Source organism: Myotis brandtii, unplaced genomic scaffold (genome assembly GCF_000412655.1).
Source record: "Myotis brandtii unplaced genomic scaffold, ASM41265v1 scaffold48, whole genome shotgun sequence".
Taxonomy (NCBI): domain Eukaryota; kingdom Metazoa; phylum Chordata; class Mammalia; order Chiroptera; family Vespertilionidae; genus Myotis; species Myotis brandtii.
The window spans coordinates 9,784,804-9,810,218 of NW_005368341.1; the positions used below are offsets into that span (position 1 = coordinate 9,784,804).

The 25,415-nt window shown below is 40.3% G+C and overlaps 1 protein-coding gene across 13 annotated transcripts in view; it reads right to left on the reverse strand.

Moving 5' to 3' along the window:
* Positions 1 to 4,888: 4,888 nt before the first annotated feature.
* ADAM22 (ADAM metallopeptidase domain 22) overlaps positions 4,889 to 25,415 on the reverse strand; it is a 177,700-nt gene continuing 157,173 nt past the window's right edge. Inside the window, exons 27-34 of one of the 13 annotated variants that reach the window (XM_014547617.1) lie at positions 23,951 to 24,058; positions 21,420 to 21,517; positions 21,003 to 21,069; positions 18,675 to 18,785; positions 16,341 to 16,427; positions 15,020 to 15,049; positions 10,667 to 10,790; positions 4,889 to 6,280 (exon numbers count right to left, since the gene is read on the reverse strand). In XM_014547617.1, the coding sequence (XP_014403103.1) occupies positions 6,260 to 6,280; positions 10,667 to 10,790; positions 15,020 to 15,049; positions 16,341 to 16,427; positions 18,675 to 18,785; positions 21,003 to 21,069; positions 21,420 to 21,517; positions 23,951 to 24,058 (646 nt within the window). In that variant the 3' untranslated portion in view covers positions 4,889 to 6,259. The other 12 variants (XM_014547615.1, XM_014547621.1, XM_014547619.1 and 9 more) reach the window with 12 other exon arrangements.

The window sequence follows — 25,415 nt, forward strand, 5'->3', positions numbered from 1 at the left end:
CCGGACTATAGTTTAAAAAAAAACTATGAACAAATTCCTATGCACACTGCACATATCTTATTTTGAAGTAAAAAAACAAAACGGGAACAAATACAATATTTGTATTTGCATGTGGCCCGCGGGCCATAGTTTGAGGACCCCTGCCCTAAAGTATAAATAGATTAGTATTATATGTGTGTATGTGTGTGTATTTTTAACTTGAGAGGAAAATGTCCTTTTCTTAGCAAACTCTGGAAACTTTGTTAATGATTTTTAAGTGCATCATCTTAACAAGATTGTTAGTCTCATTGTATGCCTTTTTTGTAAAAAAAAAACAAAACAAAACAAAACAAAACAAAAAAACCCTCCACGTTTTCCCTGATTTGGACTTTAAGGAGACCTAAAAACATGACATGATGATGCCCGTGAGCAAAACCTTGCCAGCCTTGAAGTGCCTCCAGCTACAAAGCAGGTGCTATGAACAATGCAGCAGCAGCAGTGACTGGCCCATCACTGGCTGGACCATGAAGTATTAAAAGCCAACACTCAGTAACACTGCAGAGCACACAGGCCTGTCTGTTGTAGGCACGCAGCACCTCTCCCCACCTCACCCCAAGTGGCCATCCTGGGCCCTTCTGCACGGTTAGCTCCTGAGCTGGGAGCGGATCTCCATTCTGCTCCTGTGCCAGCACCCCAAGGCTGGCTGCGTCGTATCTCCCCTCCATCCTGGAACACTGCACCCCGTGCCCAGGTGCCCTGGGGAGAAGACTAAAGGTGCCTCTGCCCCCTATTCTACATCCCTCTGCTTCTCCCAAGTGCCAATTTAGGCCAAAAAAAGGGACTTACCTCCGTGACAGTGCAAGTTCCTAGTCAGGAGAAAAGGGCTGACAGCTACTGGGAGGGGAGCGACTTCGGAAGTAGGAGGGTCTGGGAGCATTTCTCAAACCCCACAGCGAGGATGCTTACTGTCTGTCGGGCTCTGGATATAAAGGACCCAAATACTAGGCAGGTTTTTGTTTTGTTTTAATGTGTTTTCTACTTATAAACCGAATCAGAAGATGCTCCATTCTGGGGACTCTGACAAAGCAATGAATAAGTGTGAACAGAAATAGTACGCCCTGCTGTCTGAGGTCCCGCTGGTCTCTGTTCGCTCTGCTGCTGCAGGTGTGCTGGGAAAGCTCCTCTGGCGATTAAAAGCACCTGCCCGCAGAGCATATGCTATGAGCATGCGCCCACGGCTCCCAGCAGGTGTGGCTGCTCCCCCAACACACACACACACACACACACACACATCCCCCCCCCCCCCCCCCCCCAGGATGGGCAGGCTGGCCACCTCGCACTCCAATACACAGGGAAGCTATTTCTGAAAAGTCCTTCACTCTCCCCATGAGGGAGGAAAGTTGCATCCAATTCAGAGCAGTCTTATCAAGTCAGAAAATATCTCGGGGGCAGCGGGACCTGAGCTCCAAATTAAGCCAGATTCTCTAGGAATGTGTGCTGCTTATATATTTTAAGTTAGTAGACTGAGAATGTGGGATTCATCTTGACTCCATTTAAGAAAAAAAAAAGCAGCATGTGGGTGACAGATTTAGAGGAAAACATAGAAGGGTTTCATGGAAAATCCATGCCAACTTACCAACCTGTAGGCTGGCATTGAAATGTGCTGCCCACAGCGCGTCCAGGCAGCAGGCGGCAGTGGGGTCCTCATCAGGCTGTGGCAGCAGCCGTCCTCCCTCCCTTCACTCCTGCAGCCCCTCACTCACTGCAGCACTGTTCTCCATATCCTCTGCACGCTACGCCATATGCTCCCAAAAGCTCCCCTTTCCTTCAAGCAAAATGAAGTGGGGAAAAAATCATCTTCTCTTTCAGTTAGAATTTATTATTATGGTTAATAACAAGGAAATATTTAAAGTGCTAAATATATGTTAAAACAGAACTACATGACAGCAACAAAAAAAGAAGAAGAATGGATGAAATAAATAAATGAACAGACTTGATTTTGAAACGCTGAAATGCCGTTATTTCCTCTGGGCCATAGATAACTATAGGTAACAAAGCAAAGAGCAACATCTAAAAAGATAAGAAGTAAAGTAGCCCCAAGAGATCTGGGGCCATGGGCATAATTAAGTGATGCAAATCTACAAGGGAATCAATGAGAGAGAGAGAGAGAGAGAGAGAGAGAGAGAGAGAGAGAGGAGAGAAAAAAGAGAGAGAATAAGTTCCTTCTCTGGAAGTGAGCAAATTATTTAATTCTATCTTTTAGAAACTTCTTTTAGAAAGTTTATCAATCTTATATTCATAAATCTATGCTGGTCTGACCTTATATATAAACACAATATTAAACACTTTTTTTTAAGCAAGGGAAAAGTGAGAGAGGAACTGTATTATCACTTAATAGCACTTGTATCAAAATATGGTTTGCATTTTAACCTTCCATTTACTTTATTAGTCAACTTTTTTTTTTTTTAAGGGATAACACTGGGGTTTTGTAAAAAAAAAAAAAATACAGCAGTTATAGCAAATGGAAAGCCTGCATTAGGCGGCACTGTTTGAGTTTATTCCTTTCACAGACTATGAACCTGGGGGGCCACACTCTAGCTGGAAGAGGCCAGGGAGGATGCACTTCCCGTCTAAGGAGAGTGGCTGGACACAGAGACCCGTTAGTCTGAGCCGGCGGTTCCTTCAGGGCTGCCTGTGACCCCACACCTCCCTTGCCGACACTCAGTGGAGAGCTTTAAATGTTTCTTTAAATCCTACTACACTGTACTGATTATGGATTAAATGGAACATCTCAGGCCGCAGGGTTGTTAATCTGAAGTCTTACCTATGCACAGAACACTTTGGGAAGAGGAAAAAGGCATACAATGGAACACACAGGCCAGATAACTGCTCTTCTCTGCTTAGCATAACAGGCAGGCCCTACAGTGGACTGGGGGAGGGAGATACAGATATTAGTTACACAATACAGAGGGCTATGTGGCCTCACAGGCCTCCAAAATAGATAATTAAAAAAATAACGCTGTGCTTGTGTTTAGTGTCATGGGTCCATTCTCCCTGCCTCTGTGGATGAAAAGCCATAGGTATTTAGATTTAATACCTCTAGAACACCAACTATGAGTACACATATAGGTACTTCTTGAAATTACCCACTGAGATTACAAACTTGCCAAAGAATCTTGCAAATGGCTGTAAGGATGTTTAAACATTCTTAGATAGAGTAGATACATAGAAGACAACATTAAAACTACTATAAAATCATATTCTCTCTGCAAATAAAACAAAACACTTTCATTCAGTTCCATATGAAGGGTATGACCAAGGATGATGATAAACTACATATATACCTCTAGAGCAGGGATGGGGAATGTCCAGCCCGGGCCTGATAAGGCCCGAGAAATCATTTGGCCTGGCCCTGCCAAGGCATTAGGAGTGAGTTAATTAAATGTTTGACCAAATATAGCAGGCTAATTTTTAACTTGATAATTTTGTATGACCCGCGAATAATGTTATAAATATCCAAATGACCCTTGGCAGAAAAAAGGTTCCTCACCCCTGCTCTAGAGCAACCACGTTGCCCCAAAGGCACATCATAACAAGTTTCACTTGAAATAATCATTTTCATGTAAAAAATAATTGAGAAGGTCAGGAAAGAGATGGGTAGGGGAGATCTGTTGATTACACAGTTATCTATTTTTGATTCTTTCAAATTAGGGCCTATGTAACTGCAACTAGGGAGCATATATACACAAGGTACCTAACATTCAAATCTATAAACTCTTTTATAGTCAAAATAAACCTTATTCATTAGCATTTTTTACACTCAATACCAGAAAACATTCAGTGCACATTAAAGTGATCTGGGTCAAAAGCCACTTTATTTGCTGTATCTTTAAATCTATCTGCCCTCCTGCCCTTGGTTTGCGCTAGGTGGCAAGGTCACCCAACACTCACCCAACCTTTAGTCTGATGGATCGTTGTTGTTTTTTGTAGTCTTGACAGTTACATCCCTTCCTGTCATGAAAAACGCTGTTTAAACTTTATCGTTTTGGATAATTAAATTGATTTTTCAAATATTTTCAAAGACTTCCAGAAAAGAGGTCCATTCGGAGACATAAATACACAGAAAAACACACCGCCTTCTAACTCGGCCCTTCCGTTTGGGGATCCCAGATGACCACCCATGGAAAAGACATGGATTTTGTCCGTGAACCCTCCTGGGAGAGATCAACTTCTGAAGATATTTCTGTAATCTTGTCTGCAGATTCCATTCCTCTCAAGTAAAAGGAGAGAACATGAAGGAACTCAGAAGTACTCTTCACCACAGAGGATGTGGTTGATCCCATCAGTTTCTGAGCTTGAGAGGGAAGTGTCCTTGGGACGTTTCTTTAGAATGACAGAGTTGCCTGGTGACCTCATCAAATTCTGCTTGTAAAGAAGGGCCTTCAACAGATTTCTCACTTTTCCATGGATTAAAAAAACACAGAGTTCAAAACATCAGGTTCTCTCCCTGGCCAGCTGTTTGGGTAACGGCACAGTTACCGCACACTTGTGGCTTTAGGTTTCTTTTAACCCTTTGTTAAAAGGTGAGGCTTCCCAGCCCAACTGGTAGAACCTCCCAGCCTCTCGCTTCCAAGTCAGTGCAGAATGACCTGTTGGGACTCCCACATCCCACTGATGATGAATGTCCTTAGTACGCAGTGTGAAAGTTTCTTTTTTAGCAAAACAAATTATTCATTTCACAGAGAAAGGTGGCTGCAAAATTTTGATAAAGAACAAAACTTCAGGCCACAAGGGGTTAGAGTAGCAATTTTCAACTGGTGTGCCTCAAGAATTTTTAAAATATGCAATACCTGACTATTTAGTCAGGGGCACTGACCACTTTTCTCTTAGATTGTCAAATTAAAAAAAAATAGACAACAGTCAACACAACAATAGCCATCCAGTGTCAATGAATCAAAATTATATCTATTTTTTTTTGCCAGATCGGCAAGAAATACAGTTTTTGGTGTGCAGCATAATTTTAGTAATTAGTTTATGGGTGCCATGAGATTAAAAAGGTTGAAAATCACTGGGTTGGAGTATTCACAAGTTGGGAACCACCAATGCAGCAGCAGCCTGTTGTCTCAGGCATCTTTGATGCACTTGCTAAGTCTCAGCAGGATGTACTTCTGTGAAGCTCACAGGCCTCCAGAGGGAAACCAGCAGATGTGCTCCTGCACTGAAGTATGTTCTCCTGGAGGCAGCCACTGTAGCCCCCAGGAGAACAGTGAGCAGGTTGGAGGACCCCCGGGGAGCAGCCACGGCATAGAGGGCCTGCAGGCAGGACAGCAGCCCTTCTGGATGGTGCCCCTGCAAACAGTGGAGGCCATGAGTTTTGCTGGGCGTGTGTCCTCCTGGTCAACTAAAGACCCAATAAAACTGCTTCCAGACTATGCACAGTTTAAAGGGATGTGACATGTTTTGGACAAATACCAATTATGGAGACACATTTACAGCACTGACTACTACTATATTTACAACATCACCTGCTTCTACTCTTTAGAGATCATCTGATGGATAACAATGATGTGACTGTGACTGATTGTTTTGAGGCATTTGGCAAAATACACTGTGTGGAACAGCTGCTTTTTTTTTAATTTTAAAAATGTTGACATATGTACACTTGTCCTCATATGCTGATATAAATATGAAAAGTAAAAAAAAACAAAAAACACAAAAAACCTAAAAATACATGTTTAAAGTTAGCATATGGGATATTGGCCTCTCAAAGCGTTAAAGTCCTGCAGAAAAATCCTATATGCCTTAGCCCTGCATGCTAGTGTCTATTATGGGATGTTGTTTCCTTAAATGTGGAAAACAATAAACCGAAGCATCATGCACACAGCATCACTGTCTACACAGCAAGGATGGGCCTCAGAACACCAAGTTCTGAATCCACTATTGTCCCTTAGAAAACTTGCTACATTTGAGTCGTGTGAGTTAGTTTTAGCGATACTTCTACATATATCTGCCATGCGGATTGTCCATTAATATACCAGGACCTTTACTGTTCCATGTTATAGTGTAACATTTCAGTAGTTCTTCTCAAGGTTCAGTTAAATCCTAAGCCAGTGACGAAAAGAAAACGGTCTCCGGACGTGAGACTCGGCTTCTCCATCAGGCATCTCCAGGGGGTTCGTATCGTCTGGAGAGCAGATAGATTTGCAGTGATTCCGTGAGGCTGGGTGTCTATAAAAGTTGAAGTAAACAGTTTCGATGTGTCACATGTAAACAGTTGATCTTAAATGGATGTCTCCCAGAGCTGCACAACAGAGAAAAGCAAATTGCACACTGTGAGGGCAGGAAACAGACGTATTCTGAGCTATGAAGATGAGAAGGATTTGGTGACTCCACCCATACTTATGTGATTGTGGACACACACGCTAATGTGTAATTTAAGAAGTCTAATAAATGGATAAAATAAACACTAATTTTTAGCACTTTCTCTTACCTCTAAACCTATATCTCAACCTTTTTAACAACTGTCATCTTTTAATACAAAATGACTCCTCTCATCCTCATTTATGTAACTCAAAGTTTTGAATACATTAAAGATTGTCTCAAATGAAATACTTTAAAATGTTATTTCTTTAAACTACCCGCTTCTTTCCCTGAGATTCTGAAATAGCCAGGTGGAGCAGTGGTTCTCAGTCCACCAGCACAGCTCAGTGGTCTGGGGACATTTTAAAAATCCCACTTCCTGGACAATGCACCAAACCAGTCTCTCTAAGTGGGAGTCAGGCCTCAGACAATCCCATGTACAGCCAACACTGAGTACTGACCTCAGGGAAGTATGATTCCACCACCACCCACTTCAAAATCACTGCCCTGGGCCTATGACCAGGTTATACACCCTCCAATTCCATCTCTACCGCCTAGAACAGTGTCTTCTCCTGGGAGCTGACATGTCAGAGTACAATGAAGCATCCAGGGCAGGACATCAAAGCCTTAATTCCTCACCTCTTCCCTCTCCTTGCCTCTGCCACCAGCTCTTTATATTGGCCCTGTTCATATCTAATTTCCATGATGTTCAGTAATTGCCTTAATGGACTGGAAGCAACTTTGGCATGATTAAATATGAATGTAACTCAGTTCACCAGAGAAGGAAGGCCAATTTTTTAAAAAAATATCTAGCTGATAAATTATGTTTCCAGACAATATGATTTGGGTATAATTATTATAAACATGAACAAAGAAAGCCTAAGGGTGACTTAGGTTGCATCCAATTTCCACTTTTACTGGAAGTCTGGGGCATACAACTAATGAGTTTCTGGGAATGAAAACAAAGAAATAACTAAAGAACTAAATGGATATTTCTATATAGGTTCCCTTGATATGTTCTCTTGAATCTTCATGGATTCTTATGCTGATGCCCAGGCTGGCGACCCCACAGAACTGTGGTACACCCACCAGTGTTATCGACCTCAGGTCACCTTTAGATGTCCTTCTCACTTAAAAAGACAGCCATCTCCTCACACTTTGTAAACCAAATCTCTAACTGTGAGGATCATTGTGGGGGGATAATCCATGTTGGTGAAGACAAGTGACCATGAATGGCTTGCAGGAGTTTGAGGGAAGGAAGATCTGGGTTGATGCTCACAGGATGGCATGGAGTAATAAAGAGTTCAGGCTTCAGTGAGTCCAGTTTCCTCACAGATGGTTAGGAAGATTAAAAAATAAGTGACAGCCCAGCACACTTGGCTCAGTGACTGAGTGTAGACCTATGAACTAGGAGGTCACGGTTCGATTCCGTGTCAGGACACATGCCCAGGTTGCAGGCTCGATCCCCAGTGTGAGACATGTAGAAGGCAGCCAATTGGTGATTCTCTCTCATCATTAATGTTTCTATCTCTCTCTCCCTCTCCCTTCCTCTCTAAAATCAATAAAAAGTATATTTTTAAAAATAAATAAATAAAAAATAAGTGACAGCTTGCCGAAAGAAGAACAAAGAAAGACACTGGGAAAACCTGAAGGCCACAATGACCCCTGTCCGGACAAAGAAGCTAAAAATTGCCACGCCATCACTTTTAGGACAGTGCATGTCCTTGGCCATGTCTGTATCACTGTAACAGAGGGGCTGCTGATAGAAAGATTGTTGGGGGCCAGATGTAAGCTGGCAAGGTCCTTGCACCTGAAGGGGCTAGCAAGGCTGGGACCCTTACCCACACAGTTTTCCCAGACTTGTTTGGATGGCGGTTATCAGTGGAATGAGAACAGCCTTTCATGGCTTACCAAGAACTCTGTAACTATTTACTGAGATATGCTGTACTGAGAACTTGTCCTTCTGCTGTGTCTCTCCCTTAGAGATTAAGAGAAACAAAGAATACATTCCTCTTGACAGACCTCCTATTCAGTGTGTTGTGTATAAATAGGATTGTGTGGCTAATAAAGTTGCGTCAGTTCCTCGAGAGCTGTAGTCCTCCCGATCCCGCTTTCCTGTCTTTCTTTCTTTTCTCAATTCCCACCTCCCTGCCTCAGCCCGGCTCAACCTTGTCAGGCTGGCCCTGACAGTTTGGGAGGCAACTGATCAAAGTTTTTCTCTTCTCTCACTGTTCTCTCTCTTTCTTTCTCTCTCTAAAAATATCAATAAAAACATATCCTCGGATGAGTATTTAAAAAAAACTGGATCTGCTGGTTTGATTCGCCACAGTCCACAAAAACAGCCTGAAGACAGGGGCTGCCTATTCTGCAGGAACCTGTTATGCGCTCATGTGGATGGGCCACAGTGGACAGAACCAGCCAGGCCTTTCACAAAACTGTTCCAGAGGCTACAGTCTTTACTGCTCCCCATGCTGCCCAGGAAGGGGCCATGGTCAGCCATGTCTTCTGGGGATTGGTCATTCTCAGGAATTCTCCTGCGGGAAAGCTTCTAAAACCCTGCACCCTGGCATGACACCCCAACTTTCTAGCAAAAGCAGCAATGAAGACAATTTATTGGGGAGAGATACTTCGGCAATTCCCCGGTGAGGGAAGGAGCGAGATCGCCTTAGATTTCATAACCACATACACATATCATGAAAAGCTGGATGCTTATTAACAAGCCCCTTTTTTAAGGCCTGAAAGTTGAATACTGGGAATCTGAGTTATATATTTTTAAAAGATATATTTTTATTGATTTCAGAGAGGAAGGGAGAGGGAGAGGAGAGAGAGAGATAGACACATGAATGCTGAGAAAGAATCACGATTCCCAGGCATGTGCCCTGACCAGGAATGGAACTGTGACCTCCTGGTTCATAGGTTGACGCTCAACCACTGAGCCATGCCGGCCAGGTATATCTGAGTTATCTTCTTCCTTTTCATCTTTTATCATTTTCCATATTAACATATAAAGATAATTTTTATATAATTAACAAAGCACCATTGATTGTTTTTAAAGTCTTTTTTATTTAGTAATCAGCTTATAATGTGTTTTCTTACTGACTTTGAGTTGAGGGAGTTAAAATTTGAATGATCCACATTTATCTTGAACTCCATAATTTCAGTTCAGGATCAAAGAAGCTCTGAAATATCTTTCAAAACCAAAGAGCCTAGGAACCCAGGACACATTAGCAGATAAATCTGCCAGGCTTTTAAAAATTTATTTTATTTTACTTTTTTTGCAAAATTATCTCTGAGAAGATCAACATTACAATGTAACTGACCACAACAGAGCCAGGACATCAATTAAGGTAATTATTCTTCAATTATATTTGTCACTTAAGCCTTGAAGGGCTGGTCTGCCTCTCTAAACTCCACTGTATCTCACTTTTCACATAATGGATCTGTTTTGGGAACAATGGATCTAATCTGTAAGACTGATTAGAATCATGATTAAGATGTAAAAGAGGACTTAGTATTTAAATGAAATATCTGGTGAACCTTATATTTATAAAAATAATCAACTCAATGAATATTTTTAAGTCTGGCTTTTTGTTGTTGTTAATCCTCATACAAGGATATTTCTCCATTGATTTTTAGAGAAAGTGAAAGGGAGAGGGAGAGACAAAGAGAGAGAAACATCAATGTAAGAGAGACACATTGATTGGTTGCCTCCCACACATACCCTGACCAGGGCCAGGAATTGGGCCTGCAACCCAGGCACATGCCCTTGACCAGAATTGAACCTATGATACTTCAGTCTGTGGGCTGATGCTCTATCCACTAAACCAAACCAGGTAGGGCTAAATCTGGCTTTTTAAAATATAAAAGGTTGCTAAATTTCACCATACCTATTGTCTACTCTAAATATTACAAATTTTGAAGTCCCCTTTCTTTGTTGCCAAATTCCACCCCCATCTCCAAGACATTGATCTGATTTACTGCTTCTAAAATCCTATTGGGTGTTATTAGCCAGAAAAAGGCCTGAGTAAGCAAACTGGGCTCTCTGGCAGGTTGTAATATATTAGCTACACTGAATAATGAGATGTAAATATATAGCAATAAATCATTAATATACACCAAATATTTCTAGAATCTATCAATGCAGTGATTAAAATAATTTGCAAATATAAATCTAAGCCTCAATGCCCCAAGAATCCTATATTTTTCAAACTTAATTTTTTGCTTTTGCTTATGAACAAAGAAGAAAAAAGAGCTCTCTCTTTGAACAGATGAACTCATAAACGGTCATGACCGTTGACATTAGCGTATGGAGGAAGTTTTCACATACCCTGGCACTTTGTCGGTTCACTTTCTTCTCCTCGTCGGGAAGTGGAGGCATTGGGTAGGGGTATTTTCTGCTGGAGGCAATAGACCCAGTTGATGAAGATGGAGACTTGGCAGGAGATAAAGTCCTGAGACGTTTGAGAACACATGAAATAAATATTATGTGATGGCCTAATATCTTTTTCAAATATCTGAAAAGTGGGTTCAGAACAAACCCTCTGACTTCTACTTTCATAGGCCACTACTGCAGAGGGTTAGCTATTGGGAGACAATGTCATTCACAACACTGGAATGCTGGCATTTTATCTTCCTAACCTATAACTGCAATGGACTGTTTAGATGTTAGTACACAGAATCATACTTTCAACTAGAAAGCCAAGAATGGAGTGTCCTATGGAATAAAAAGCTAAAATGGAGAAGGGATAAAATTATTCTAAGAGCTCATAATGGTGAATTAAGTATACAACATCTCAATAGTCTGCCTTATTTTTACCACATAAATTAAAAAATATATATATTTTAGCACAGTTATTCCAATTCTATTTTTAAGGCCCCCAAATACAATACAAATGCTACATTTATTAGTTGCTAAGTCACACACCAGTTTACACAAAACTCATGCATTCAGAGGCCAATGTGTTAGTTGTGAAAGAACAAAGGCAAATACAGTGATTTTAATAATAAATTAGTAAACATGCAAGCAGTAAGGAGTGCAGAGTTCCAGCCAAACAAAGAGTCTGATGAAAACATACAAAAATGGTCTGATTAGTCCCTCCAATCAGCATGTCTGCAGGGGAGGATTCTAGGCCATACACGTGGATCTTGCTAACTCATGTAGGTACACTTGGTGTGTCAATAAGGTGGCTATAGTGTGATTGGAATTTTACTAAAAACTAAAAAATAACACAATGACAAGACCCCTTCCTATTTGGATAACATGTGTTCTCTCCATCATGGAGATGCTCCAAATGAAAGATATGTATAAGCTCTTGGCATATTATGCTGTTCTTGTTGATTGTGCACGTGTGGTGGTTAATATTTGTGACTAAACAGAGCACACTGGAAGAGCCCATATTTGCCATCTTGTCTTTAAAGTTAATAAAACAAAACAAAAAAACCCCAGCTAAGCGTGAAAAGTGTCACCTCATAACCTATCAGTGGAAGATAGATGTGATGATTTAGCAGTAGCTATCCATTCATAAGTGTCACCACTACACATCCATGACTCCTCAGCTCCTGGTGCAAAGTGGTAATGACCTACACAACTGAATTGCTTACACTGTCACATTAGAGCTCAAGTACTGATTTCTGAAGAATGCACCTCATCAGCTTCCTGTGAGTGACTCACTCCACCAGGGTACATGGGGTGGGGGTGGGGGGGGGCTGGTATAATACTGCCTAGGAGAAGATCTGCAGCCTATACTGTATCCAATGGCATAAAGATGTCTTTCTTCCTTCCTCAGTTTAAATTTTAGTTCCCATCCATACATTATCCTTTGCTCTGGTTCTGTCATGGTTTTCAAATCAGTTTCTGTTTTATGAACACTGAATGCAAGCTACTGTTTTAAAATATTTTTTTTCCTACAAACCCTGAACGTTCTCACTCAATTTTAAGAATCAAGAGTGATTCCGTTTGCTTTTAATCTAGAATTCCTAATGTTCCCTCTGTTTTTGAGAAATGTCCAGAACCACTCCTTAGTGTGACTTAGACTATTTCGACTGACTTCTCTTGTGTCAATGCTCTCCACTGTGGAGCACGTGGGTAGAACGAAGAATGTTAGTACTTCAAATCCTCTAAAGTACTATTAAAGTGATGTACTACAACATAATTTTCTAACTCAGAAACTAATGATTTTTAAAACAGGACTATGAACTTTAGTAAACAGATTCAATATATGTGGAATGAGGACAAACTTTTGTATTTAATACAACTTTCTAAAACAAGGGACATTAACCTCCATTCAGAGTTTTAGCCTAATCACCACTGAGAAGATATCCCTGTTCAAGAAAGCTAGTCAGATACACAAAGAACTAAATCTCAGTTACTTTAGGGGATCATGCAAGACTAGTTTAATTTGCTGCAGTATATGCGTCCTTAACATGAGCCATTAGCTTATAGCTTCAAAGTCATGCCAGCCATTCACTGGGCCATGAGTGGAAATGACCAGCTTTGTACACATACATTGCCATTCCAATGAGGACTACAGTCCAGTCTTCCCCTCAAATACCTTTCCATGACCAAAGCCAATAATGACTTAAAACAAAAGAGGCGGTATTCTCCAGAACCCCAAAGAAACTGCACATGAACACACAGGATAACTGATACTTGGAACCTGAGGGGAGAGAAGCCAAGCAGGTAGGTTTTGTTTAGGGGAGGGGCATGGGGTCCTGGAGGTTGGGTGGAATGTGAGAGCATAAAGGGGATTATCTTGGGGTGAGGGGGATGGAGAGCCCCAGAGCAGGAGTCAAAATAAGAGTAGAGAACAGGGCAGGGTAAATCAGTTTAGGGAAAACAAAAACAAACTTGACATTTCTTCCAAACCACCTCTAGGCTCTTTTTTGACCCTGGCTACTTGCCCGGTGGTTTCGATCGCTTTTACTGGAACCCAGGCATGGGCCCAGCTTATTCACTGACAAAGCAATCTTTGGGCAAATGCTACCCATTAACATCACTGCATTTTTAAAAACCATCATAACCATAGTGGGTGCCATTTAGAATTACACAATGGAATGGTGCCTGTGTGCTGACGATGCGTTGTATGTGTTAGGGCTGCAGCAGATTTCCTGGGCTTGCCTTTAGGAGATATGCCTGTAAGGCCAATCTCAGTCCACTTCTGCCCCCCAGCACAGGTACACACAAGGGACACAGGTCCACCTCTTGGCTGTGTTCACATGCAAATTTAATGGTAGCCTAATCCTGAAGGGTTTATCAAGTATCCTAGGATAGGATGTACGTAGTCAATGCCCACCCTGTTACTTTTAAGTAATTACAGTGAAATGGAAAGGGAATCGATTTTGGAGTCAGAGCCAATTCTGGTTCTAAAACTGGCTGTGCTACCTTGAGTTACTCTTTGTGCCTTAGTTTCCTCCATCCATAGAAAGGGAATAAGAATACCTACATCTCCTGATGTTGCGAGAAATAAAGGCACACAATACATGACCGTTATTAAGTTCATTTTCAGAGTTACAGCATTTTCCATGAGGTCATGGGAATGGACTCAAAATCTGGTGATGAAGTGAGTAATCCATCCGCTAATACCCAAGAGTAAGGATGCCTCCTAGGGGCTGGTAAAGCCCTGTCACCCACGGAACTACCTCCAGGGTCTAGGTGTGCGGAGATCATTCTCTTGCCCTGACCCACCCACTCCTTCCTAAAGTCTGGAATGTATGCCCACGACAACCTGAGCAACCAGTCACATGAGCACTGGGGAAGGGAGCACAGCTGAGGCACTCTGATCACTCAGCGTCTTTCGGCATTTGCTTTGCTCTTTGTGGTGATGTGATTACTATGTTAAAGAGCTGGATGTATTTTGGACCTGTTTCCTGCATTCATTAAGTCCCCATTGCATTTTGGTAACGATGCCAGAAACCTCGCACCACACAGGGGTCATTAATAAAGTGACCTTTGCCCTCATTGATGGTTTTGACAGGAAAAGTGATCCTGAATAACCTGGCAGCCAATGAAGCAGACCTGAGCTTAAGCATAGGGTTGGCAAAGAGCGTCAGCCAAGGCACGGATGCACTCGGGGCCTGCGATGTGAGGCATGGCTTGGATGGAGAGTGGATAAAATTCTTTCTGTTGCGTTAAAATCCTTGTGTGAAAAGCCCTGGGGTATCTCAATAATTCACCACTTCCACAGAAATTCTGTATTGATTACCCTTAACAAACCAAAAAACATTACTTCTTAATATGACTATCCGCTGTGGAAACCCACATCTCATTATTACCAGAGGCGATAAAGGAATCCTCTAAAATTGCCCTTGCAGCTTTGCACGTGCAACCGGGGGGGTGCTAAAGCCACTCCCCATCCAACTTGAGTTTAGTCATGCAGCTTCTGGGCAGACCTGGGTGCCAATTGGAAGAAATGTGAACTCTTCTCTGGGAGCCACATACACTACTCAGCTCACCCAGGGGAGGTGAATCAACTCTTCCGGGGTACCATTTCATAAATTGTTGCTGCAAAATGCTAAGTCCACTTAGGCATAACAGCCCTAGCCCACATAGGACCAAAGATGTTCTCTTTTGGTTCCATGACTAATACAAATTATAATCTGCCCACAAGCCTGAGGAAGACAGAGAGGAGAAACGGGACTGCAGGTGAGCCAAGATTCCAAATAACATTCCAAACCATCTTACCTGTCTTCCTGACGCTGGCCATCTTGGGAGCTACAGGTGAGGGTGGGATGTTTGAATGTGAGTGTATGTGTATGAGGTTCAGTGGGAAAGTGGTATAAGCAGAGGGACAGGGCAAGAGGGAAAGGTGGGGTATAAAAGCAGGATATATTTCTGTGAGCAGGCAGGGATTATGCTTTCCTTGGGGCATATGTGAATGTATGGATCAAATTCAAATGCAGGCAGGTCTAATCATTTTCTCAAACTATACATGTCTAAACTAAATGGTACACAGGAAGAGAAAGTCCACCTTACATGGGTGCTGAGAGTTAGATACACATATATATTTTGATATCTGTTAAATGCTGACCCAAGTCATGGCAATAAATAATCAAAAGCTTATAGTTAAGTTGTGTTCAGCAGAGGTAGCAGTTCAGCTTATATTTTCTTCTTTATATAATTGTCACAAAGTAAAAGTGGACATTTGTCTTTAGGAAATCACTCTGATATTATAAAGAGTAAAAAAATGCCATTGAGAGCTCTTGGAAATTCTCTTTGAGTTGCAGTGAATTGAGTAAATATGCTAGTTTCTAAAATGTACAGATGCTCTACCTGCTTGTTTGTGAATCACGGGCATGTTGCAGATCTGCTTCCTGTTCTATCTGAAGTGTTAGACACGGCATTTTTATTGGAATAAAAAAATTCCTTAGCTTTGCTGAGAATCTGTAAAGCACTTGTCAGCACAGCCCTTCTCTGGTAGCAAATGGTTGTACTGAACAAATACAACCTAAACTCATTCCATACACTCTCATGTGGCCAATATTCTCTCAATAATTTTCAAGTTACAGCTAATCATTGCTTTTACTCAAAGTAAAATTTCACCAATTGCATTTAGTTCCTTTTCGTATTTTTCCTTGAGTTTTCATATGCACTATGCACTCTTAAGGTGGTAAGTAGGAAAAATGCACTATGGAATAAGTAGATTCTAGAAATTAAATTGCTCGGGTTAATAGTGCTTCTTTATTAGTGGAAAGGATGTTTCATGCCCATAGAACACTACATAGCATAAAAGGAACAGAAAGCTACTAAAAAGCTCAAGATGGTAACAAGGACATGCACTAAGTGGCAACCCTTTCAAGTGGCTTCATTCAAAACATTCAGAAAAGAGCTAGACTTGCTCATGAAGCCCAAAACAGAGATCAATCAAAAGGCAGCAAAGAAACAAGGACCCTCTCCACCTCTGGGAACTTGTATTGGGAGATACAAGATGGAGAGCCAGTCACACTACAGTATTTGTATGTGCTGGGAGAGTTTGAAAAGGATATAAAATTAATTTATAAAATACCTAAAGTATGGTCCTTCAGTGTTTTTATTCACATCTTCTACCCACTTAGCTACATTATAGTCTCTTTTGAACCATGGGCTTAAATACCTGCAGAAAGCAATGGAAGGAACAAAGAAAGCAGAACAAGATAGAAAAATCTGAAAACACACAGCACAAGCTTAGCAAGGATGTTCTTCACCCTCCAAATGCAAGTGACTATGGCAAATAAACCAGGATGGATGTTGGGTGGTTATGAGGCAGTCTGTACAATCACATGACCAGAAACTCGGCTACCACGAGGCTCACGGCATTCTAGAACGGATTCACATTTCAGGGGAGCCTCTCCAGTGGTTTCCCAAAGTGACTCAGAAGCTCTTTCAATTATAGTGCTGTGAGCAATCCCATTCACCCACCTCCAAAGGGGCATTTTCCAGGCCACCTCTCATTGGGCTCCTTGGTTTTCAAATGGTAATGGCACTTTCTGAGAACCCTGAGGGCTGCCATTCCAACCTGGTGTTTGGGCACATCAACCCAAAAACAATGAAAAGGAGCCACGTTCTCTTGCCAATATGAAAGGGAAGACTTTAAATGGCCTCTTTCTCCTGATAGCAGATCCCAAGCTGGAATTTAACAAGAAAGGTGCTCCAGTCAGCTCTAGAAGGAGCGGGAAAGGTCTCACTCTTCGGATTCTGGAGCCCCAACGCACATTCATCGTGGTCCCAACAGGCCTCCGTGACCTTGAGGCTGGGTTTAGTAATTGAGGTGCAGCTGGCACGGTCCTTCCTCGTCCGCTTGCACTCCAGACTAAAGTGTTCATTTTCCGTTGTAAAACGGCCCTCATAGGTTACCTTCTGAGTGTGTGAGCACCGTGTGAGTGATGGACAGCAGATAATAATGGCCGAAGTTAGCATTTCCCAGGCGGATCTGGCAAAGTCTCCATCAGAATTAATCACAAAGGAAAATCTTAAAGGTAGTAAAATTGGGAGTGCAAGTTTTGTTTTCTTTTCAGAGTTTCCTTTTATTTTTACCCTGGGGGAGGGGTGCGGACTTGCGGGGGGAGGAGGGGGGGCAAGCAAAAGCATGTTCCCTTAGTATTTGCCCTCTTAAAATAAATCTAGATTCAACAAATTCAGCCTTGGATGAATTTGGAGATTTTACTGAGTTTTCTCATTTTAAAAAGTAACTTCTAGAAACACTATAGGCAATGAAGATCAAGCTCTGTAAACTTTTAAGATTATTTGGAAACAAACCAGGGGAAATGATATAATATACTATTTGTGGGTCCAGTTTGCTTCTTTCCTCCATATTTAGTTTTAGTTTGTAAATACATTTAAGTATTTAAATGCAAATACATTTAAGTCAAGACTATATTGTCATAGTTACATAAACAAATCAGATTATTTTTCCCCACAGTCATTTCCTTTGTTTTTAGCTATACCCAATATATGCTATAAAATAGTTCATGAAGTTCCCTCCTTAGAGAAGGGTCAGGTACTTTATATGCTTTTAAGACCATTTTTGCTAAGACAGTGTCCCTTGATTCTGGAACAACTCACACTAGTTTTGCCTTTAGCCACAATCATTGCCAACTTGTGCTTTTCACAGAGATAGCCATTAAAACTTGCATAAAGATTTCCACTGAGACTCCGAACAAAAAGAAAATAATCAAAAAGCAAGTGCAGCCACAGATGAAGACTCGTGAACGCTCGGGCCTGGGGAAAACTGTGGGGAAAGCCCATGCAGCAGTTGTTAGGTGACACATAGCCACACAGCAAACCGGGTCACCCACAGGCAGGTGGCCACATCCAAGAGACATGTGTCCCTCTCACTGACAATCTTAGAAGCTCAGAGGACTGGTGCCATGGCCATTCCATGAAACCTGCAGCCACATGGCTTGACTTGCCCCTGACGGACCTTTTCTTTCTTCTCAGGGAGCATCTCAGACGGGTGTGATCACTTCACTAGAGGTCACTGAAGAGAGCTCTCAATTGTTGCTCTTCCCAGGGATCTGCTGTGAAAGTGTCATCACAGCGGGCTTCCTAATACTCTAGGTCGTGGTGGCTGGAGTGATGGGGTTTTATCAAACTGCTATAAACCTGCCTATGTGGCTTGACTTGGCTTGTAGCGCAACATGCAAAAAATAAAATAAAATGCATTAGACAGGAGAGGAGAGCTCTGTGTGCTCTCCAGGAGAGAAAGGCAGAGGAAAACTAGCTGGTGCTGGCTGGACCAGGACCACTTCTGAGCAGACGTCAGGGGTCCGTCAGAGATTAAATGACCCTGTTCTCAGCCAAGGAAGGGACTTGGAGGGAGATTACGTGGCAGCCCAGAATGGAGGGGCAGGTGGAGACTGACCTGTGATCCAGACTCCCTGTCTGGGGGCTGTCAGAGCCCCCTGGGCTTATGCCTTGGGATGGGACTGTCTGGGCGAGGGAGTGCCCAGGCTCAGGTGCTTGGGGCTCCCTCCTGTAAAAACACAATATATAATACAAAGTCTAAGCCAAAAACTGGTTTAACATCACGTACAACAGTGAGGAAGATGCAAAAGCTTTCAGGGGGGGAAACAATACATTAAACCAGGATATCTTGTGTTGTTAATTAGCAGAGTATGCATTTGTGGTGCATGTTTTAATTCCTGTCCCAATGTTTCATCATCCTGTGGGATGATGAGATACTAAAAGGAATGTTGAAATAACAGATCTGGTAATACCTCTTAGTCTAAAAAAATTAAAAAGATGTGTTTTTCCATGGTCATTCTGCTCCTCATACGGTCACACAAATGATGTTGTTATATCAGAGGCAAATGGGATTATTTAACAAATATGGAAAATATTAAAAAAACTTGTCAATATCATTCTTGATATGCTATGTATTAGTATTCCTTCTAAGAAAAAAATATTTACAGTATAGTGCCTGTACAATAAGGTGTGTGGTCAGCTTCACAGACTTGGCTCCATTTAGGTAACATGAGACATGTAACCCAAATCTGGAAAGTCTGAAAACTCTGAGGGAATCTTTTATATTTCTTCTTCATAAAGATAATTCCATTATGATCTCTTATTAAATGTTATAACTGAATTATCTCACAGGCAAGATTTCTCAAGGGCAAGCTAGCAGCATAATATTTATCATATGATGCGAGTGGGAATTTTACAGAAAAAATTGTAAAAATAAGTGATCGCTCTAAAAAACACTGTTATGAATCTTGCTCAACACCAAGTATCCTTTGGGTCCTAAACTCACAGTTTTAATATAATGTTGGATCTTTTTTTCTTAGTCACTTGAGTTTTCAAAGCATTGTTATATGAAATACTGTTAGAAAACTAAACAGTAGGAAGTTCTGAAGAACATTTTGCAATTTCATCTATACTTCTGTGAGCCACTGGGATAAGTTAAGGAGCCCTTCACCAGGTGACCTCATGCAAAATAAATCAAACAACATTCCAAGAAGAGTTTATCCACAATGAGTCCTAAAGCATCCAAGCACTTTGGGGATGTATAAGATAAACTCTAACAGATTAGTTATTTATGATGGAGTTCTATGATGCCATTCTGGGCCATGCAATGGTATCACTTGAACCTATCTATTGTTTCTATGGTAAAATATCCTCTAGTAAACTTCGACAAGCCACTTACAAGACAATACCATCAGCAGGAAGGTCCGAATTTCAGGGCAATGTTATTGTCCTGGACTGAAAAAGGCAGGGTATACGATGGGAAAGCTAACATAAGTTTCTGAGAAGCAGTTAACCAATACCTGCTATTCAGATTTTTTAAAATATTGAAGTCATAAAGAAGCAACAGAGATCCTGGGAGGAAGAACTAGCACTGAACTGAGATATTAGTACAAAAAAAAAATTTAAAATGGATCAAAAAAACATGGTTAATTAAAACCAGGTGGCAAAATCCAGAAGCAGGGCCAGGTGTTTTATTCCATGGGGTTTGGGGAAGCTTAGTTTTGCTTGTACTTTATTCAGTGGAGAAACAAGCAAACACAAAAATGTGTTTAACTCATTATAAATGACTTAAATGTAACTTCAGATCCCATCCCCACTCTAAAAAAAAAAAATGTGGCTATCCTTCAAAATGGATAGTGTTGCATTTAGTGACAATGATTCCGTTAAAGAGCAAGTTTAGGTAAATGCCCTTATAAAGGTCCCGGGAGGAAAAATTTAAAAGGGAAAGGAATTCCATTAGTCTGAGAGAATGCTTAGCGTGCTGCCAGGAAGCCCGGGAGAGGCGGTGTCCCCCTGTGAGCAGCATCATGCTCTAGGACGGTGGGAATTTCCCCCGATGCTTCTAGGCTGTGTGACTATTGGGGAGAGGAAGGGTGACCCCTCTGAAATGGCTGGACCCCAGGGGATGAGAAGAAAGGAATGTTATCAAAATTCCCTTCAAACGCAACCAAGACACCACAATGGCAGGGAACTGGAGCAAAAAGCCTGCAGCGAGGGCCAGACCCCACGCTGTCAGTGAATATTGCTTTGGGCACAGTTGCGGAGATGCCTATGTAAAAGAGAAAAGCCATGGTTAATTTTAAAATGGCAAAAAAGGAACTGAAAAGACAAAACCACGGCCAGAGGCATGGTTTACAGTTCTCTGAGGAGCTGGTTAATTAGCTTTCCACACTAACTGCACAGGACCTTGGATGATAGCCTTTTTCCAGGAGAGGTGCAGACTTACTCAGTGGAATTAGACCGAGGTCTAAATCTTTTGCCTCTGATTTTCTTTCTGTTGCCTCCCACATTACCTGAAAAAAGATAGTTTATAGCTAGATTTGAATATAAATAATTTAAAAAAAACCACCATACGTTTAATTACATCGTATTTCAAGTGGGTGTCATTTACAGCTAGCATCACCCAGAGCACAGGGCTTTACAGCTCTGTACAACCTTCCCAATGTGTCTAGTGCACTGGTGCTATCAAATCCTCTCATTTCCCATCCAAGAAAAAAAAGAACTGAACTCATAATAAATGCCCTTTCTCTACTGGGAGAAGAGCTAAAGAGCTCACAGAAAAGAACAAGTCTTTACAATCAGGAGCCACAGAATATAGAATTTGGGTCATGTGGACAGATGGGTTCAGAATGCCACCCTGTACCTTGCCAAGAGTTACTTCGAGGTCGCCCATTTTCACAGATGTCTGTATGCTTTGTGTCTGGAATCCTTTCACTCCAAGAATGAGAGAGTCCGTTTGACCTGAAATTGAAAATGTGTATATATTGTGCAAAAATATAATCCAATGAATGTTTAGAAATCATTAAGCAAAACTTGTAAGTGTTGCTGTGCGTTAAATAAATCAAGAAAGAAAAAAAATCTAAAATGAAAGAATGAACAGAACATGAACATCTTCATGAAAAAGGCAAAATTACACAACATTCAATTTAAGAAAAGTCAAATACAATGGAACCCCATTACAACAGTTTATCACTGCAAAGTATCAGGATACAATGCAAGCCAATTACATTCCCCAGAGTACAAACACTACATAGAGCAAATTCACTACATATTTCGGTTATACAACCCAAGTAGCAGAGTTCTAATGGGGTCCCACCATAGATGTTTCTTAATTGTAAAGCAATGGTTTCCATTCAAATATTATGAGAACATGGACTTCCAAGAGATTTCATTAAGATTTGTTCTAATTATCCTGGCTAAACTTTTTCAGAGGAATACTTAGTTTTTTTAAAAAAACAATAAAATTATTTTCTGAGAATTGGCATTTTCTCTACATATATGGCACTCCCAAAATGTAGTTAACTGTCCAATAAGTGTTAACTGCCCAATAAGTAAACTGAGTCATATGTTTGTTGTGGGAGTATCTCTCACAAAGCCCATGCACCATGAAGCCCTTCTGCTATTTAAATCAATTGTCCTGGCATCTTTAAATGAATCGTCTACAAGAAGCAAAATGTCCACACCTACCTTGAACCACATAAGAAAAGTATTTTAACAAACTACATATACTCAGGAGAAGTCACATAATCTGATACTATTTTTAACGGCTTAAAAGTCATAACCCATTGAGATTTTGCTAAAATCTGGGAATTATTCAAATTAATACTTCAAACCCTTCTTGAGCTACTGTAGAAAATAGCATTATACTTAAAATGTTTTCCACATAGTATTCAGTTAATGCTAATAATGCCTATTTTATAAGGAACTTTCTTCATTGAATAAAAATAAATCGACACAATTATTATATATGAATTCCCTAGATTGGAACTTTTCAACATCATTTGCTGATTAAGAATGATGCCCATTTTGTACAGGACAACAGAAATTCTACTGGAACCCATTGATTTCTCCAATTATTTACCATATTATTTACTTTAACATTAAATATTTGACCGAGAAAAAAAAATTCCATGCTAAGAGAATTTAAGTAAATCTTATTCTCTTACTCAAAAAGCCCCCAATAAATTAAAAGAATAATTTTTTTAACATCCTTCCGTAGAATTGTACTTGTTTTGAAAAAAAAAAAAACACCAAACACTATTTTTACTTTTGTTTTAAGCTGTGCTATCTTAGTAAAAACACCCCTTCATTCTTAAGATAGTTTCAAGGTGGAGTTCTCAGATCTCCCCAATGTCTTCTACTGTCCTTCCTGGTTATTTATAAAGAGTGAAATCCACTGTAGAATTTTTACAGATGATTCACTCTCTTTAGAACTCCAGGAGAGATCATGCTTCTTTTCAATAAACTAGCAATCTACAAAGTAACTACTATGACCAAAGTAATAATTAGGGCTATCAATCTCTTTTTTTCTATATATTATACCCCCACCAACAATTTAAAAAAAAAAATTCTCCACAGGAAAATTTTAGTGTCTTTCAATGAATGTCTTCTTTCCTAAAACATCCCACCTATTTATTTCTGCTATCAGTTTATTTTATTAAGCAATTATAAAGCATGCAGAATTCTAAATGGTGTCATACACCTTAAGTTCCTGCAGCAAAAATATAGCATCAAAGTTTGAGACATATAAATAATATCTTAACCCCATCCACAATATTATAGGACTTAAAGCATTAAATATACTTAAATTTAACTGGCAACCAAGCTCTAAGTCATAAAGTCTAGAAATAATCATTCCAGGCATAAAAGGCAAAATCATAATATTCAAATATATGATTCACAGAGAAGCAGTCTTTTTTTTTCACAGCAAGCTTAGCTTTGATATATTTACAATTAAAACATATTCAACGCAGCATTCATATTACCAATTTATTTTAACAGTTGCTTTTATCGAAGCATGACAGTAACCTTTTTCTTTGACTACCAAACATGACATAAAACTCACCATTTAAAATATGTTAGAATACTAGGTATAGTTTCTTAAGCCATATAAAGAGCAAGATTGAAAACCTGTAGGGTTTCTATATAGAGTTAACATTATTTGTTTTGTTTTGTTTTGTTTGGATTTCTGGTCTGATTTGTTAAACAAGTGGTTCTGAGCATATGGCATTTTGAATCAGAGTAATCAAAGAACAAAGGATACTATTTTTTTTTAACATTCAAGAAAGAAGGAAGAAGTAATCAAACCTGCTGCAAAATAATGAAATGTTCTGACTAATGGAATAATGTGTGATGGAACAGGTAGAAATCTGAAAATGCGACAGAAAAGCAGACCTCTTCTTAGAACTAGATGCTGAGTTTGTGCTGACTCCAGGAGGAATGTCGCTATAAAAAGAGTCGCCATCTCCAGGCTTTTTTACATAATCTCCCTGGGGTAACTGTCTAAGGCATAATAAACATTTCAGAGTCAGAAAACAAGACACACACACATGAATACAGACATATACAAATATTATTTCAGGAAAAAAAGAGGGAGGGATAATGATCTACATGAGTCAAATCCATAACAACACATGAGATTATTCATACATGTGACAAGTTCAAGTCCTCCTAGAGATCAGAAATGTAGTCGCTGAAGCCTTTACAGTCTGAATGAGTAAAGCTTTGCTTTAGGGGGAAATATAGAAAGATGAAGTTTTTCATTGTCAGTTCACTATACTTAGAGGTGTTCACTGCTGCTTTTGTCTTAAAAAAAAAAAAAAGAAATGGTGCCGAAGGAGCCCAGTTGGACAGACAGTCCTTGCCCGGATAAGACATCGTTTTTTTCACTGTGGTGAATAAACTATTCATGATTTCTAAACATTATATAAAGTAACCTTGATTGGTCCTTTAAAAAAACGGATGGATTTCTAAGCTATATTCTATAACTTAATCCAAATAAATTCTTATTCAAGGTCTCTGTTCAATTTGGAACTTCACTGTTGATTGCACCAAAATATGAAGAAATTGAAAAAGATTCAAAGGTGAGTCAAACATATAATTCTATAACTGCACAGTAGAATATGTAAAGGAAGATAATTTAGCAAGAGGAGAAAAGGGTTGAAAAATAACTGAATCTTGATGAAATGATGGAAGGATAATTGTAGGTGGTTGTGGGTAACCTCGGTTCTCTATCTCCACCATAGGAGTGAAACGGGGAAATCTGCCCTGTTACGGACTCTACTCGCTCTGGTGATTAACTAGGATGGGAACAATTGTGGGTAACCTCGGTTCTCTATCTCCACCGTAGGAGTGAAATCTGCCCTGTTACTGACTCTACTCGCTCTGGTGATTAACTAGGATGGGAACAGATTCCTATTACTTCCTCTGTCTAAAGGGATAGGGTAAAAAACTTTAGATCGGACTACCTAGTCGGCCCCCTTCCTCAGTAGTTAATCTCATCATTTGCCAGTGCCTGGCCCACAAGCAGCCAACTGAATAAAACACTTGATTCAGTTCCATTCAGTACTATTGTTGGAGGGCACGGACTAGTGTTGGGTGAAGAATTTCAAACAGAGCTGTTCTGAAAAAGGTCTCCAACAATGGTACACATTTGCTAACTCCTTTTCTCATTTGGTTTTTCCTTAGTTACCATGCTAGTCATGATTACTTGCTGATGCTAAATTCTATCCAAAATATACCACTTTCAGATGTTTGCTTCCTTACGCAAACACTGTTTCAAATGTTTGAAATACTTGGTCATTCACTCTCTTAAAGTACCAAATATCCTCACTCATATTATTTCAATCCTATATATGTA